Consider the following 17950-nt stretch of genomic DNA (forward strand, 5'->3'; position numbering starts at 1 on the left):
GGAGCTATGCCATAGTGATCCTTTGTGTTGGGGTGAAATCACCCTGCCTGTTCCAAAGTAAACATCTCAAGGGACCAAACCTGTCATTGCTAGCAGTGAGGCACACAAGCATGGACAGTATGACTGCAGTAATCAAAATCTGGCCTTGAATCAGGCAAATGTTTAGTTGTGCTGGATATAGTGGCCTACTTCATATATTTAAGCCCGTTAGTATTTAGAAGACTATCATATTTCTATATGTCTTTTAGTGATATTTTTGGGTTTTTCAGATTTATAATATATTTATTCATCTTATTCTCATTTCCCTGAGAGAACATTTGGCTATGCACTTGGTCTGATCTTCAGATCCAGCTGGAAAGACAAAAACTTTATACAAGAAAACTGCATACTCTTTAATTCTTTAACTGCCAGATTTCACAAGTAGCTTGAGTATGTACCTTAAGATGAAGCTAATCCTAATACAAGTCAAATTATTAAAGAAAACATGGCAGAAAACTTGTTAGGGTTAGCTAATTCCAGTTTGTAAATTACAGTTTTTTCCTCTTCTGTGAGAAAAAAAAAAAAAAAATTAAAATAATGTTTTTGTTTCTTGTAGGAGATTTGCATGGAAACCTGGATGATCTTTTACTGATATTCTATAAGGTAGGTAGGCAGTCTGTGATGTACTGTTTTTACTTCATGACTTGTTGTTAAGAACACGTATTTATGTCTGATGGGTGTATCACTGTTAGAACTGTGTATGCAGTGTGCATATACCACACAAACAAATCCTGGGACAATTTGAATAGGGTCTTTGTTGCAGCTTTTCCTCTCCAGGTCCTTCTGCTCCTTGTGAAGGTGACCAGGAGATCTTGCTCTTCATAAATGTTGAATGGGACCATGAACCAAAACTTAAGACGGTTCCTTGCAGTGTCTCCAAAGTCCTGTTGCTCTTTGATGTTCCGTATTGATTGAGGAGCTAATTTAGTTCTGATGTAACACTGCACAATGTATAATTTTGTACCTCCAGAAAAAATGCAAATGCTTTCATTTAGGCCTCCCATTGCTACCTGCAATGTTTGGGGGTTTTTATTATTATTATTTGCTGACAGGAAGCAGAGTGGTATCTGCTTAATAACTTTTTAAGTCTTAGAAGCAGTCATGTAGTCTGCACAAAATGGAAGTACCTTGGTCACCCTTTACATATCCTCGAATAGCTGCTTACTTTTTAAGGGTAAAAAAGCATAACTGTTTTGCTGTTGTGAAAAAAAAAGCCAGTCTCCAATCTGTCTTTTCTACAATCATATATTGAACTGAAAATGTTGGAAATTTCCTATATTGAGTAATAACCACCTTTCATTTAGCAGATACTCTCTCTGGTTTGAGCTTTCTAGGGAAAACGGTTTGCATCTGAACCTATTATGTTTATCTGCACTGAACAGGTATGGATGCCAGCTAAGCCAAGTGTCTAAATGATGTAATTCCCTTCTGCTTCCAACTTTGTTGAACTTTATCTGGCACTTGTTGAATGGAAACTTAGTTGTTTTGCCCAAGTGCATATCTGAAACCTGTTGAAGTATAATCACACCTTTTTGCGGAGTTCTGCTTTTCTTATTAGTCAGTCACTTACACTGAGCTGGTCCTTGGCTTGCAGTCTCTTAGATGTTGTTCTAATTAGAAAACCTTCCTTTTTGAAACTGAAATAAGAGTAGTATGCAGACTGGTTTCATACATAGGACCTGGAATGGGAAAAAGAACTATTCTGAGGAAAAAATGCTTGGATATAGTTATATTTACAGCTGCAATCAACCTAAATTGTATGCTTTTGGAGTAAACAGAATATGATTATGTTTTTCCCTCTGTAATGGTTGTTGTGAAGAGAAAAAAAATTAATCTAAGCAAGGACTAAATCCTGTCTTCAGTAAATTCAGAGCCAAAACTCACACTGGCTTCAGGCACTAGCACTTATGCCTGATTGTTCTCTTTTAAGCTTCTAGGGGAGTCATTCTACTAAACTGAATGAAATGGACAAATGTTTTGTCATTTCAAAGTGGCTGATAAAAGAGTGAGCAGATGATGGAGATGCTTGATTATTTAGAAGCAAATGAAATGACACAGTATTTTCTGTCCCCTCTGCATAGTTTACTCAGCTGAGCAGTGAACCCAGTCAGCCTCTGGGAAACACTTTTTTCTGCTTCCCTAACTCTTTTTTCAGTTGGGAAGGATTTCTTCCCCTGAGTTGGATGTAAACCACATGTAACCCTGAACAAGAAGGTGCAAGCCTAAACAATTCTGTGTGGAGTGTAGTGATCTCAGGTTTGCACAGGGCTGTACAGGGCTGAAATTGCTGCTGAAGCAATTTGGAGACCTGCACGCAGATGGGGTGCCTTGAGTGTGGGGCTCTGTCCAGGAAACTTTTACCTCAGCACTTCTAGAAACTGCCAACAACAAACACATGGAATCAAGCAATCTGCAGTTTATTGATACAGTGCTGGTGTGTAAGTGCTGGCTTGGGTGAGGCTAAGATAATGACTTCTTTCTCAATAGCCAGTTTGTAAGGTTCATTCAGTCCCTGCATTAATGTACATTAAATTACAGTATTTCCTGAAATTACTTGAAACCCTTGAATTTTTAATTATGTATTACTCAGTTAGATTGTTAAATGGATGCTATGGATAGAAAGGGGCTGGAGCTGTAGAAAATGCAAACGATGAACGGAAGCTAATTAATCACTAACCCATAAGGTACAGTAATGATGCCTGGCAGCATGTTGCTAATCATTAGAGAGTCTTGTTCACCTCTGCTGAAGGTGACATGACAGAGGCTGCAGCAGCCTTTAATTTAGTTCTGCTTTTGTTGTTGTTGTTGAAACCACAGAAAAGGAAATAAAAACTGTGCATGAGCATGGAACAAAAGTAAAATGTCACAGTGAACTCGAAGTTCCAAATAAAATGTCGTTTGAAACTGAGAGCTGTGGGTAAGCTTTTACAAAAGAAGAATGATAGAGTCTGGAGAATGCTTTAGTAGATGCATCTCTCCATGATGACTGCAGTTGCAGAGTCTGCTGGTGATTCACATGACTATTGCCTTTAAGGTAAAGCTTTTATTAATTCATTGTTGCAGGATGTGCTGCCAAGTCTCTCCTGAAATCTGTCCTTTCTTTTTTAAAAGCACTACGACCCACTGCATTAGCAAAGTCTTGTAAATTTCCAGTCTTGTGGGCACAGAGCAACCACACACGGCTTTAAGTTAACTTGGAAAGAGCTGGGAAGAGGCTGTGGCAAAACCCAAGCAAGCTGTATTTACAGCAGTTACTGTTGTGTCCCTGTGGGAAGCAAGAGACCAGGATTCACTGCTGTCTCCCAACATAACAATGTGAGACACTGATTGGGACAAAAAAGATATTTCCTAATGGCTTCAGATTAAACATGTAAACGAGTCTCTGGACAAACCATGTTAAACCTGCTAAGGTAGTACACCAGGGCGTGCCATAGGAACACAGGGAACGTGGGACACAGAGTAGTAACTATATTCAGGAAGCAGGGTGTCATTAGTGCTGCCAAAACTGTTAAGAGTGGCTTCCATAGTTGTAATGTGATTTTATGGATGTCCTATTGATAGTTCTTACGCATGCCAGTTGTGAAAACAGAGGTTTCCTTATTCTGGCAAGTCAAAATTAAAATAATACTTCTGATACTTGTGATAGGAAATGATGAAGCTACCCAGAATTGATGCTGTACTTTCTGTAAACTAATGGCACCCATTGATAAGTTGATAACTAATGTGATGAAATATACCATGAATTCACAGTACTAGCGTTTGATAAGTCACCATTCATAATAGGGCATCGCTCTATATCTTAAAAAAAAATATAAGAAATACCTTCATGTACAGCCTCTCAGGCTTGTGAGCATTCAAATACATCTTTGCCCTGGGTGGAGACAAAGTACAACATGAATAAAATTCAAGTAGTGCTTTCAGGGTTAAAGCAACTGGAATTGAGGTTCTTCAGAGCCTGTATATTAACATTTGATGTCCTCAGGTCTTCACCAGAAGTTTTAGATGCATACACTGCAAACAGTGTAATCAATTTTCTTGCTATATAAAGAAACATAAGAACCTTCAGAGTTGTGTCAGAAGAGAATTTTTCATGGATTTCTTGTCTTCAATTCAGTACAAATGACTCCTTTCTATCTGAATAATAGAATCATGGAATCTGCCAACTTGGAAGGGACCCTTAAGGATATCAAGGCCAATTCCTGTCTCTGTGTAGGGCACACCAAGAATCACACCATGTGCCTGAGAGCATCATCCAAATGCTTCTTGAACTCAGGCAGTCTTGGTACCATAACTGCTTCCCTGGGGAGCCTGTTCTACTGCTCAACCACCCTCTGAGTGTAAAACTTTTTCCTTATATCTAACCTAAGCTTCCCCCAGCACCTCTCTCTATGGTTCCCTCAGATCCTATTGTCAGTCCACAGAGAGAAGAGTTCAGCACCTGCTCCTCCTCCTTCCCTAGTGAGGAAGCAGTAACCTGGGATAAGGTCTTCCCTCAGTCTCTTCTCCAGGCTGAACAGACCAAGTGCCTTTTGCTGCTCCTCATAAGGCTTTCCCTCTGAACCCTTCACCAACCTCACAGCCCTCCTCTGGACACGCTCTCGTAGCTCTGTGTCTAGTGTACTGTGGCAGCCAAACGGGACTCGAGGTGGGGCCACACCAGTGCAGAATGAAGTGGGACAATCACTTCCCTCGACCGGCTGGCTTGATGCACTTGGTTGTCCCTCCTGGCTGCCAGGGCACGCTGCTGGCCCATGTTCACCTTGCCATCAAACAGAACCCCCAGATCCCTTTCTGCCGGGCTGCTCTCCAGCCCCTTGCTCCCCAGGGTGTATGAATATCCAGGGTTACCATGTCCCATGTGCCAGATCCATCACTTCTCCTTGTTAAACTTCATACAGCTGGCAATTGTCCGGCACTCTGGTCTGTCTGGATACCTCTGCAGGGCCCCTCTGCCTTCAGGAGTGTCAACTGCTCCCCCTAATTTGGTGTCATCTGCAACCTTAATTAGTAAGCCTTCAAGTCCTGCATCTAAGTCATTTATGAATATCTTAAAGAGAACTGGTCTTAAAATGGATCCCTGTGAAACCCCTCCAGTGACTGGTTGTCAGCCTGATGTGAACCCATTTACCATGACCCTTTGAGCTCATCCCATCAGCCAATTTGCAAGTGCCCAATTTCCTGGCACCAGTTGCATGAACAGGAAGGTTTATTTTATTGGAAGAATAATGTTCCCATCAGTGCCTTTCAATTTAATTCAGTAGGTAGAGAAAAGGATTAGAGATGGTGTAATAAGAACAGAGAGGACACCTCTGATGGCTTATACAGGTTGTCTGATATGGAGATTTTTTGTTCTTAGTAGTGGAGGTAAAGAAATACTGCATTTTAGATCTGCGTATTGTCCAGGTTTTTTGTGGATTTTCTAGCAATATGATCTCATTTGAAATGCTATTTCCATTGTTACAGTAGCATAGAAGTATCTCTAAGAATGTCCTTGGTTTTGTTTCCTTCTGCAGAATGGTCTGCCTTCGGAACAAAACCGTTACGTCTTCAATGGTGATTTTGTTGACAGAGGGGAAAATTCCATGGAAATACTTATAATCTTGTTCACATTTCTTCTCATCTACCCCAATGATTTACGCTTGAACAGAGGAAACCATGAAGACTACATCATGAACCTGAGGTACCTTTTAGGGGGTCTGGACGAGGCAATATCTGGCAGTTCACTAGAAGTGTTGCAGCTTTTGAATGCTGCTTTAGCCACCGTGACACTCTAAAACAGAAGAAATATTTTGCTCTGTATTCAGGTGTAGCTCTGCACCTTCAAGATATGTGATGGGAGCAAAGAGCATCCTCATGACACACAGGCACTTGAATGGGTCTCTTGTCTTGTGTCTGACCTAATCTCAATCCATTGAAGTCAGTGGTCGTAGTGCAGCTTCCAAAGCACCAAATTTGTGGAAAAGGGACAGATGGAATGATTACATTTTAGTTAAAGCACTGGCTTTTTCCACAGCATAGCAAAAGGCGTAGTAGTCTGCAGTATAATGGAACCAGTAAGCCAGGAGCTGGTATTTCACTTCACTGAAGATTAAGATGTCACTTCCCAAACACAAGGGGTGGGTAAATATCCTAACTTCTAACCTGTGGGGATCCTTTAGTTGAAAGGAGACTGCCCTGTTGCAGGAACACCTGAGACCCTGTTTTCTAGTACATATATTTGACCTTAGCTGTACAGCTCTGCCAAGGGAGTGAGCACAGCCAGGGGCTCTGGCTGTGGTGAAAGTGGGACTTGTAGACAAAAGCATCTCACAGATGTGAGATGATGAACTCAGTCTTTTTTTGTACAGTTATCAGCCACCCCAATACATCTTTTGGTGACTGACTACTGGGTAACCCCTTCTATCATTTGATGTATGCACACATAGTATGTGTGTGCATCTTTATACCTCTATCCCAGGCATAAACCTGGGTTTGGGGCCCCAGTTCAAGTCTTATTATTGATCTGTGTAAGAGTATCAGTTTCACATGATACTTCATTCTTCAGCACTTTAAAAAAAAAACAAAACAAAACAACAAAACAAAACAAAACCAAAAAAACAACAAAAAAAAACCCAAAAAAACCCACAAAAAACCAACAAAAAAACAAACCCAAAACAAGGAAAAAACTCCCGCAAATAAACCCCCCAAAACAACAAACATAAACAAAGATCAGTTACTTTATCTACAAGTCAGGAAAATTCCCACCCAGAGTAGTGGAAAATATTAACTAAGTCTGTAATGGTACAGACTGTAAAGATGCATCCCTGTGTATGGTTCTTTGCTGGGCATTTTGACTAGCAGTGCTGCACATCAATAAATTTGAAAGCTGACAGAGTGTTGTGAAAGTGCTCCTTGCACCAAGGATATCTTGGTGTTCAAATCCTTGTCCTTTGCGAGGGAAAAGGCAAGGTTAGACAACATTCTAATGAAGCTGAATTATTTAGATTAAAAACTGTGGCAGTTTTTTGGAAATTTTTGCCCATAATCAATTGGGTTCCTTTGAAATGTCAGTATTATAAAGGCAAAACTGCTAAGCTGTTACATTTAGAAGAGAAAATGGCCATTTAATAATTATTGGTCTGGATTCTGTTCATGATCTCTTGGATGTACAAGAAATCATTTTAACTCAATTCTTGAGACAGAGCAGAAGAACGCACATTTAAACAGAGGTGAGACAGAATGGCAGGGGAAAAAGAGGAACAAAAACCTCCTGGCAGATAGTATCAAAAATCATTTCATGATGGTCATTTCATGATGTTGTCCTGTTTTCAGATACGGCTTCACAAAAGAAGTTTCAAAGAAGTACAAGGTACGATTTCTCCTCCTTCCTCTAGAATTCCTTTGCAGTCTTGCACATGTAAAGTGAAATTTTTGTGTAAACAAGGAAACTTCCAACCAGATTATTTGGGTGTAGAACAGAACGACTTCAGTAATGTGGTTGAAATCGTTTTGGGTTTTCAGTGAAAGAACCGGCAAAACAATTTTGCATGTTAGCCTTTTGTGCTCAGAGCTCTATGGGATGAAATAAAAAACATTCATAAGGCCTCTCAAGGGGGTGAGTGTGAAAGAAAAACCAAATGCTATATGCAAATCACCCTAATGTAAATGTCAGAACATGCTTGTCAGTGTTGCAGTTTGGGTGGCACCTGAATAGAACTGTTCCTGCAGAGTTTGGCAGACACTTCAGCAAAATCTTGAACTTAGAAGGAAAAGAATCTGCCAGAAATAGGATCTAATATGAGTTTGTTTTACAGGACCATTGGAGACAGATTGTGTATCTTCTGCGAGACATCTTTAGCTGGCTTCCCCTTGCCACTATAATTGATAGCAAAGTTCTTATCCTACATGGAGGGATTTCAGACACCACAGATTTGGATTTCCTGAATGCACTTGAGAGAAATAAGGTAGGAGATCATATTCATGTGGGTGTAATTTTTTCTTTAAAAAAATTGGCAGTAGAAATGCTAAAATCAAGTTGTTTGCATTAAGAAAGGAAATGGCTGTTGTACAAGGCATCAAGGAAAAAAAGGAGACTTGTTTTTCTTCAAAATCATTGTTCAGGAAGAAAGGTTTCAGTAGGTGTTGGGAGCCAATTGTTTGGCTGATGTGACACAACATGGGCCTTTTGACTTTCAAATAGGCAAAAGCACTTCAGATACCTCCTTCCTGAAGTGATGATGTGTTAGGCAGAAAATATGAAAAGTAAATAATTTTGGGGCATTTCTAAACACTTTAGAAATCTCTCTAGCCACATCTTTTTAGCACTGTCTTTTGTCCTGGGGCTGTGCTTCTGCCATCTGTTGCATGGGGGAAGCTCTCCACCTGTGAGATGTTCCCTTGGCAGCTGCTGCTCTTTGCATATGTGTGAGAGTCTTTCCAGAAGGAGCAACCTTGAGAACCTAGCTTTCAAAAAAACCAGAAACTGCTGCTTTTCAGGGATTTAGAAGACAGAAACATTGATTTTTTTTTTTCTGAAATGGTGAGCAAACATAGCTCTTTAAAATCAGTGGATAATGGTGTGAGATTTGGAAACCTAAATGAGATGGCTGCTAGTTCTTTATAATCAGTGGGGATCCAGGAGATCCAGTGGAGAGCCAGATCTTATAATTGCTCATACACAGGCTTCCTGTGCTGTTCATGGAAGCATCCCACAGCTGAGAGATGCCTCCTCTTGTCCTCTCTCTGCCTCTGGAGAAAGTCTTTGCAAGTTTCCTCCTCTGTGGTCTCTTAGGTCTGGTTCATATCTGCCCACCTTGCACTACTTTACAGACATGATAAAGCACAAGATACCTGTGTTTAAGCAACCTTACCTACCTTGCCATTAGTGTCTCTCAAATCTAGAGCTATTTCTCTCATCCTCATATTTTTCAATACAGAAATAAATGCTTTAAAGGTCAGTCAGGCGTATCTCCATTTCTTGAAGATGTGGAAAAGGGCAATGAATACTTCTCACCATTTTGAGTCCATGCTCTGTTGGCTCTACCATCATCATCATGGCTTGGCTTCATGAACAAACATTTAAGAAGGGCTTGGGTGCCTATCTAGAGATGTGTCTTAACTGTGAGCTGAGTTCTGCCCACACTTCCCCCAAGGCTGGGCTCAGCATGGTACTGCTGAAGTGTCTGTGAAGTGAAGAATTAAGAGGTCAAAGTTGCTGCCACAGGAGAAGAGTGTTGCTAATTAGGCATGTGTGGGCCATGACTCAGGGTGGTATCACTCAAGGCCGACTGATGATGTATTTTAATTGGTACAGCTGGCAAGTGACAGGTCTCAAGTACTGGTCAGTGCACTGGAGAATAACAACTCAGTGTTTTGCATTCTGGTTTGCATTTGTTCTTTTCTTCGTTAAAGAGTGGAATTTTGGGGGCGGGTGGTGTGAGACAGAGCTGATGTTATTGGGGTGGAATTTTTTATTAAAAAATGAGCTAATATGAGAAAAATTCAAATGAGAAGGGATACTCCCTGGAGAAGAGTCTGTATTAATGGAGCCATAGCACACAACTCCAAAAAAGCAAAAGCCCATGAATAGAGGAGGAGAGTGATTTACCAATAAAAGGGCCTGATATAATACTTCATCAATTTCACTGTTATCCTCCTGGTTTTCCATTTATTTTAGCCAAGTTAACCTAGCAGCATGCTACTGTATCAGAGCAGCAGTGAATGCTGCTTCATCTTTAGTACAGTATATACATAATCACAGAATGGTTTAGGTTAGAAGGGGCCTCAAAAGCTTCTCTGGTTTCAACCACCCTGCCATGAGTAGGGACCCCTTCTAGTAGACCAGGTTGCTCCAAGCCCTGTCCAACCTGGCTGTGAGCATAAACACCTTCAATTTCCAGTGAAGAGAGGCACTTCAGTGTCTGCCTTCAGCCCAAACTGTATTTGCTGTATAGTGAGAGCTTGTTATTGACTGTGGCTTGGAATGAGTCTGTGTGTGTCTTGGTAAGAACATGGGAACAGTTTTGAAGAGGCTGACTGCTGATAGCAAAATTTCTGCAAATGCAGAAATACACCTGCAGCTGCTACCCAACCTGTGGAGTTCAGGACATGATGAGAGTTCCATGTTGAGTATAGGAAATGGGAACTGATAGGCCTTTCAGCTGACATCTCCAAATCATCTTTTGATTCAAACTCTTTCAATGTTTGTTTGTTGTTTTTTTTAAACAAAGCTGAAATCCTTGATGCGGCCACCAAAGTCACCGAAAGACAGCCAGAAGAAAATTCCTACAAGCAGATCCACTAAAGGCATTGCCAAACGGAATGTTGAAGGGACAATGCAACACATCTCTTCATCGGGATCCACTGAAGCTCCAGACCCCACCCTAAAGGAATGGAAACAAGTAGGTGAAACCCAAGACAGGCTCATACTGAGCTGCCCCACCCCTGGCAGGTGCTCTGCTCAGGAAGTATGTTTGAGTCTGAGGGGACCCCATAATTTTGGGGTGCATCCTAGCCAGTTCTTTGGATACTTTTTTAAGTCATGTTAATACAGGCTTGTGATTTTATACCTTATAAGTACAATTTACCCAGGGTTTTCTTGGCTGTTACGAGGAGGAAGCTGCTCGGTATGAGATGTGTTTGCATGCCCTCATGTGGTGAGATGTGTTAGTGCATACGTGGCTGACAGTTTAAATGGGTCAGACTTTGAAATTTCCTGCTTTAGAGCACCTTTTTTAGGTTGGGGCTTTTAGAAGATGAATGCTAATACTGATAAAAAGACCCCACAGCTCCCGAGACCTAAAGGGTCATTACTAAAGAGTGGGATTTTTTTTTTTTTGTCCACTAGCTGTTCTTTTCCTGCTAATAATAGAGGCAAAATGCAGCTCTTTTCATACTGTAATTTAATAAATTGTGACAATTTGAAAAGCTTAGTTTGCACAGCAATTTAGCTCAAAAATCAGCAGTGTGTATGTTGCTTTTCTTCAGAGAGCTGCTTTAAGGGCCACACACTTCTATTTTGCTTCTTGAGAAGCAAATCTGTCTCTGAAATTGTGATTTCCCAAGATACATATCTGGCCTACAAATTAATGTAATGGGCACAAACAGTCCCTGAAATCTGACACTCCCCCAGCTAACAAAGCCTCGGCTGAGCCTCCTCACAAATGTGAAGTGCAATGTGTTAGTGTAACCACTGTGTTTAAGGTTTAAACAATGACATTTTGCCTAATGTTTGCGACTGACCAGAATTATTAGGTATTTTAAGCCATAATAATTCATCCTCATGTCTGTAAAATCTTGCTGTGAAACATGGCCTAACCCAGGAAAGTGAAGCCCAAGGCAGCCCTTGTCATGGTTAGCTGGCATTCCCAAAGCTCGGTGTAGGGACAGCCCCTGTCCTGCATGGTTATCAGGTCTGTGCTGGGAAAGAAGAAAATGCCTCTCACACCTACGTGTGAGGAAGGCAGCTCTGTCTCTTTGAAATACCCCTGCTACCATTCCTGATGCATCTACCAGAGTCTGGAAACTTCAGAGGTACATTTCTGAAATAGTATTTCATCTGGAAAAATCCAAATTACAAATAACGTTTCTTCAGAAAAGTAGAGCAAAAGTTTCAGCCCAGAAGAACTCTGCTGAAAGGGAGAAAGAAAACAAGACACCCTCTCGTTAGCTCAGCTGTGTTTCCTCCCTGCACTGCAGGACTTTTGCCATGGCCAGCACTTCAGACATCCATAGCCTGTCAGTCCTCACCTACAATCAGTCCTCACTTACTTCAGGTTGCTATTTACAGATCCTTGACATTCTCTGGAGTGATCCAAGAAGCCAAAATGGCTGCACACCAAACAAGTGTCGAGGAGGAGGTTGTTACTTTGGCCCTGATGTCACTGGCAAGCTGTTTGAAAGGTATAATCTGAAGATGCTCATCAGATCTCATGAATTTAAGCCAGAAGGTTATGAGATCTGTCATGGTGGGAAGGTAAGATGCTTCCGTGTAAAGTAGAATTCTCCTGTGAATTTCATCCACAGTAGATCTGTCTGCAAAGTTAATTTAAAAAAAAAAAAAAAAAGTGACTTTTTAAAATGGGTTTGGAGGAATTGTGTGCTATAAATGTTAGAATGACTTACGGAGTTCTGATAAACAAAACTCTTCACAGCTTCAGGAGCAGGGACTGGCTTATTTCCCATGTGAAAAGTAATGAACATCAACAAAATACATAAGGAGAATTTTGTGTAAATGCAGTGCAAGAGATCCTCTAAGGCTCCTTTTAACTTACTAATAGTTTACCTTCTGACCCTGCATTCTGACACACTGTGCCAGAAGGCCAGCAAGAATCCTGAAAAGCAGGTCTATCTTAGAAAGCAGTTTAGCAAGCACGTTATGTCACACTGCCCTCTGCACTGAACTCCCCCTGTGGCAGGCCAGAAATCCAGAGCTGGAGCTCTGACTTGAAAAGCACGAGCAATTTGATGAACCGAGCTGCTGATCTCTGTTTTTATTCCATCCATCTCAGAAGCCAGTCTCGGGAAGCTTTGCACTAGCCAATCCAGTTTCTTTGTTTCCTGTGGTCAGGTTATCACTATCTTTTCTGCTTCTAACTATTACGAAGAAGGGAGCAACCGGGGAGCTTACATCAAACTGAATCCTGAGCTCATTCCTCGGTTTGTGCAGTACCGAGTCAGCAAGTACACACGCAGGCAGAATCTTCGGGAGAGGTAAAGCTGAGTGCTGCAGGCACTGAGCCTGCACTTCCTTACCATGGGGGTACCTGCCACAGCTATAGAGTTGGACTTAGCAGCTGAACAGGCACCTCTTTGACTTGGGTTTCCTTGCTTTTCTATTTTACGATTGAAAAACTAACACAGTAGACAAAATGTGTTCTAAGTATTCTACCTCCATTTCCTGAGAAACTCCCAAAAGTAATTAGATGTCGTAAGCAGCTAAAACAGACAATTACCAGGGCCTTGCAAAGGGTCTGTGCCTGTCCTTCGGGTCTGCTTTAAGGCTGCAGCATTAATCTGAACAAATCCTGTTATAAATTGAGTTCAGAAAGTTTATCATGCTTTGCCATGCCTAGCACTGTGGTCAGATTTCCTAAAGCAAAGCAGCTTAGAATTGCCTGCATAAACTTGATTATCTCATAAATTCAGATTATTCTTATCGGGCTTTGTTTGTTTTGTTAGTTTTGGTGGATTTTTTCCCCCCAGTGATATCTTTTGATGACCCCAAACATAGTATATGTTAAAGGATACAAGAATTTGATAATGAATCTTGAAAAGCATGAAGAGCTAGAGGATTAATATCCTCTGATCTGCTCTGCATCTTTTTCCTCCTAGGGTGGGTACAATTGAATCATCTGCCTTGAAGTCCTTAAGAGAGAAGATTTATGCTCACAAGGCTGAACTCATTAGTGCTTTTGCACAGTATGACCTCCACAGCACAGGTAACACTACCTCTGTCCAGTTGCCACCATGGGGATAACAGTTTTGGGTGTGGGGGGGCAGAGGGGGTACACCCCATGGAGAGAGGTCCTACTTACTACCAGGGTAAGGCTGGGGGGCAGCAGAGGCTGACTGATTTTATGTTCTTTCTAAACATAGAAAAAAGGTGTTAGCAAGTGCTTAGCCCCAGAAAACAACTTGAGGGGATGAAGTTTTAAGTAGATGGAAGAAAACAACTGAAATATTTGAGCAAATAAGGAAAGGGATTTTGTTGCTGGGCAGAGAGTTTGGGCAGGCAGATCCTGCTCCAGAGGCTCAAAGACCCCCAGCTTCACTTAGGAGTGTCTCCAGATGTCAGACAGGGAACTGGTCTCCTTCTAAGCTTGGCAGATGTTTGAGTACTGGTGACTGCCTGTGCCTCTAGGACACACACACACTTACCCATCAGCTGAAGAAAAGAAGTCAGGGCAAACTGATAGAGGAACCTTTCCTGGAGGAGCAAGCAGTTAGTAATTTCTAGCACAAATACACCTTTTCCTCATGATGGCTTCTCACTTGACTGGATTGTCATTGGTGCCCCTGAAAGGGCAATCAGCCATGTTACTGTTTCTTTGGCCACAAAACAACTGTTTAATGTAATTCCATCTTAGGTTTTCAGCAGCACAGGACTCTATAGTGGCAGCTCAGCTCAAATCTTCAGTTCTATTCATGGCATAATCTGGTTTTCTCACAGTATCAAAAGATACTGAACACCATGATAGCATCAGAGTTGTTGAGGTCTGAAGGGACCTGTGGAAATGTCTATTCTAACCCTACTGCTCACTGTCATGAGGGGTTTTTTTAATCCCAGGGTTAGGAGATAATGTTTATGTTTTGCAACTGTTCTTAAAAATGGCAGAAGGTGTGCTGGTGACTGATGTGTGCTGTGTCATGTGCCTCTTGTAACCACGACCTCTTCTGGCAGGCAGGATTCCTGTCAATGACTGGGCTGCAGCAATGGAGTCTGTCCTACAGCTGGAACTGCCCTGGAGGATACTGCAGCCTCAGCTAGCACAGATGAACACAGATGGAGAAGTTGACTTCATGTCATGTTTTTATGATTTGAAAATAGGTCAACCTGCAAAAGAGGTAAGGAGGAAAACACTTCCTTGCAAATCTTGGAGTGACAACCTTAGGTACAACCTGAGGCATGAGACAGTGGTTTGGCCAATCAGGTAGCCATCTGCAGCTGAACTTCCTTTTATAGGCACTGGAGGGAAATGAGCACTTCTAGGGTACAAATTGTTCCCTGTTAAGGTAGATGCTTAAAATAGTTGGATGAATCACATGCTAGAACTGCTTCTTGCTTTCCCTTGACTCTCAGGGGTGTTTTGATAACATAGCTGAGGAGATGTGATAAATCCTACTCAGAGAACCCAGACCTCACTCTTCAAGATGAGCTTTTCAAATGTGCTTCAGAGCCAATTCAGGCACCTGTAGGAGGGTATCACATTTGTAGATGGACTTCTAGATGTTTCATGGTAGCTGAGGTCCCTTTTACAGAGCCAGTTGTGTGGCTGCACAGTGCTTTGGTACTTAGCTATCTCCATCATTTTTTCCATACAGCAGGATCTGTGCACTTACATACAGTGAAAGCTTTGTATGAGTGTGTGGCATACAATATCTTTCCTAGATTATTACTATTTCCACAAATAATTACTGAAGGTAGGAGGTGTGAAGGGCTCCTTCCCCCCCATGTTCCACCATCTGAAAGTGATGGGTTTTAGCCGATTATTCCTCAGGGCAAGACGACATTCCAGGGAACTTGAGCATAAAGATTTAAAAAACCAAACCAAACCAAATAAAAAAACATTTGAGAAGTTAAGTGGGAACAGAGATTTGGATAGTGCATATTCTGTTGGTGAGGCTACCCAAACCAAGTTCTGATTGGTTTCCTGTCTGGGATTTCCTGACCAGATTCAGCCAGCTTTGATGGAAACACTGTGCAGATACAGAAAGGATCTGGAGATCATCTTTAATATCATTGACAAAGATCACTCAGGTAAGTGCAGATATCATCACTGTACCAGCTCTAGGAAGCTTACACAAGTTATCTTGCCCCACTGTTTCCTCCTTAAGGCTTCTAAATATAGAGGAACCAGAGGCAATGTCATTTTTCTAGTTTAGTGAAGATTAATTTAAGCAGTCAGGCTGTAACCATATAAGGGATAGTACACAGAGCCTAACTTGAGAAAAAATCCTCACATATCCCATCTCTAGTACTGGCTTCACTCTTCTGGAGGTCTTTTCTCCTTTCTACTCTCACTCTCAGTAGTCACTGCTTTCTCAAATGTGCTGTGAAAGCATTAGATCATAACCTTAAGTGAAAATGTACTTTAGCCATGAAATCACAAAACACAAGCCATGGTAGGCAGGGAGCTTCCTTTCACCTCCTCAATGAAAACAGGCTGAGAAAGTTGGGTTTTTTCAGCCTGGAGGAGACTCTGTGGTGACCCTTACACTGACTTCCAGTACCTGAAGGAGGCCTACAAGAAAACAGGACATTTTGCATGGGCATGTAGTGAGGGGACGAGGGGCAATGGTTTGAAACTTGAAGAGGGGAGATTTAGATATTAAGAGGAAATTGATTATTATGACAGTGGTGAGACACTGGCACAGGTTGCCCAGGGAGGTTGTGACTCCCTCATCCCTGGAAGTGTTCAGGGTCACTCTGGATGGGGCTTTGAGCAACCTGATCTAGCGGGAGGTGTCCCTGCCCATGCAGGGGGGTTGGAACGAGGTGATCTTTAAGGTCCCTTCCAACCCAACCCAAACCATTCTGTAATTCTATGATTCTTGCAATGAAGGAGTGCACAGATGTGTGTGCGGGTGTGCAGGAAGGGAGGGGAAACAGCATGGGGAAAAGCAATCTGCTGTCTGTCTCCTTTAGGTCTGATTTCTCTTGAGGAGTTCAGCCAGACATGGAAACTCTTTGCTTCTCACCTGGGCATTGATGTAGATGATGAATCCCTTGACAAGTTGATCTTCAGCATAGACTACAACAAAGATGGCCACATTGACTTCAGCGAATTTTTAGAGGCCTTTCACGTGGTTCATCGATTAGAGAAAAAGGCAAACTCCTGAAAAGGCAGAAGCTCCAGAGGGCTGTCCTGGAAGCTCACCTTCTGGCATTACTCATGGAACAGCCTGGGAAGTCAGTTTCCACACTGACAAACAATAAATGGGCTGCTTGATACAGTAAGCACTACAGTCACCATGTAAGCCTTTATGTAGTCCCTTCTGGGTGATATGTACCTGCCAGTAATGAGAAAGAAGAGAGGAAAACCTGCTACTTACAGTATTACTGTGTCACTGCCATCAGTACTTTGCAATTTATCCTCCCCCTTGGTGGCATTACCCCATCTATTTATTCTGTGAACACTGCCAAGGTCACACCTCCCAGCCTGTGGGAAGAGAAACTCTGGTACATTTCTTTGAGCAGCCCTGAGTGACAGCTGGGGAGTGACACTGATGACCACAAGGAACGTATCAGATGTAACAGGGATGGCGGGGGCCTGCTGTGGGCTATCCAGTCCAGGAGGGGAGAACAGAGAAGAACCATCTAGTTAAAAATAGGTAGTTCTGCATTTAGCCTTGCTCTTTGCACAATGATGTAAAACCCAACCATTCCAGGTCACTACCTGTCCTCCTTGAAGTTTACAGAAAAGGGTCTTAGTTGAAAAGCGTTAATGCTTGCCCAAGATTTCCACTTGCCACTGGTTACTTACGCCTCCATTTGTTGGGTTTTGGAGCTAAGAGTCACTGTTACCTTAATGAAAGCTAAATCCATAGCATGTTGATGTAACACACAGATCACAAAATAAATCTTAAGCTTTCACAGCAAGGTGCATGTGTACTGTCGTTTTGTCTGTATTTTGGTATCCTACGCATGCCAGGGGACAACTTTTCCTGAAGATTAACTGGACTTCTTTAAAACAAAGAGGTGGGTAAGAACACAAAAGTAAAAAAAAAAAAAAAATGGTGCTACCAAACCTAAATATTCTTGCATATAGTTAAGCATAAATTATTTACCAAGTAAACAAAGAAATTTTGAAACTGAACTTTTGGAACACAGAAGAAAGAAAGAGCCCAGTGCCCCTGGCCTCCCCTCAAAGAATATTCTCATTCCTGCAATTACCACCTCATCTGCTCCTGTGGGAGAGAGCAGGGAGACCTGGACCTAATTCCCCTGCATGTTACACTTTGAAAGCAAAACACTGATAAAAACTGAAGTGCAGCCAGGTCTGGAGATTTCTGAGTACAGCATTACCTAATTCAGCCCTAGTAAGTACAAGGTACAAACAGTGCTTTTTGGTTAGGAAAAGGATCCAGCCTAGCCCATCTTTAAATTTTAATAGTGAAAGATAAGCTAATTAAAGTAGTTAGTTTTTATTTAATAACTGTTGAAAGTACAAAAAAAAAAAACAACCCCATCCTTTGCAGTGTTATCAGGACA

At 41.8% G+C, this 17950-nt stretch overlaps 1 protein-coding gene across 3 annotated transcripts in view; it reads left to right on the forward strand.

The window, feature by feature from the left end:
- Positions 1–17338, forward strand: part of PPEF1 (protein phosphatase with EF-hand domain 1) — a 30586-nt gene extending 13248 nt beyond the window's left edge. The window contains exons 6-16 of one of the 3 annotated variants that reach the window (XM_071749293.1): positions 596–642; positions 5553–5719; positions 7351–7387; positions 7833–7982; positions 10248–10418; positions 11807–11992; positions 12587–12729; positions 13351–13457; positions 14420–14583; positions 15412–15496; positions 16385–17338. In XM_071749293.1, coding sequence (XP_071605394.1) covers positions 596–642; positions 5553–5719; positions 7351–7387; positions 7833–7982; positions 10248–10418; positions 11807–11992; positions 12587–12729; positions 13351–13457; positions 14420–14583; positions 15412–15496; positions 16385–16578 — 1451 coding nt within the window. In that variant the 3' untranslated portion in view covers positions 16579–17338. Of the gene's footprint in view, positions 1–595; positions 643–5552; positions 5720–7350; positions 7388–7832; positions 7983–10247; positions 10419–11806; positions 11993–12586; positions 12730–13350; positions 13458–14419; positions 14584–15411; positions 15497–15925; positions 16094–16384 lie in introns of those variants that run through there. The other 2 variants (XM_071749308.1, XM_071749299.1) reach the window with 2 other exon arrangements.
- The last annotated feature ends 612 nt before the right edge of the window (positions 17339–17950 follow it).

This window comes from Heliangelus exortis, chromosome 1 (genome assembly GCF_036169615.1).
Source record: "Heliangelus exortis chromosome 1, bHelExo1.hap1, whole genome shotgun sequence".
Lineage (NCBI taxonomy): Eukaryota > Metazoa > Chordata > Aves > Apodiformes > Trochilidae > Heliangelus > Heliangelus exortis.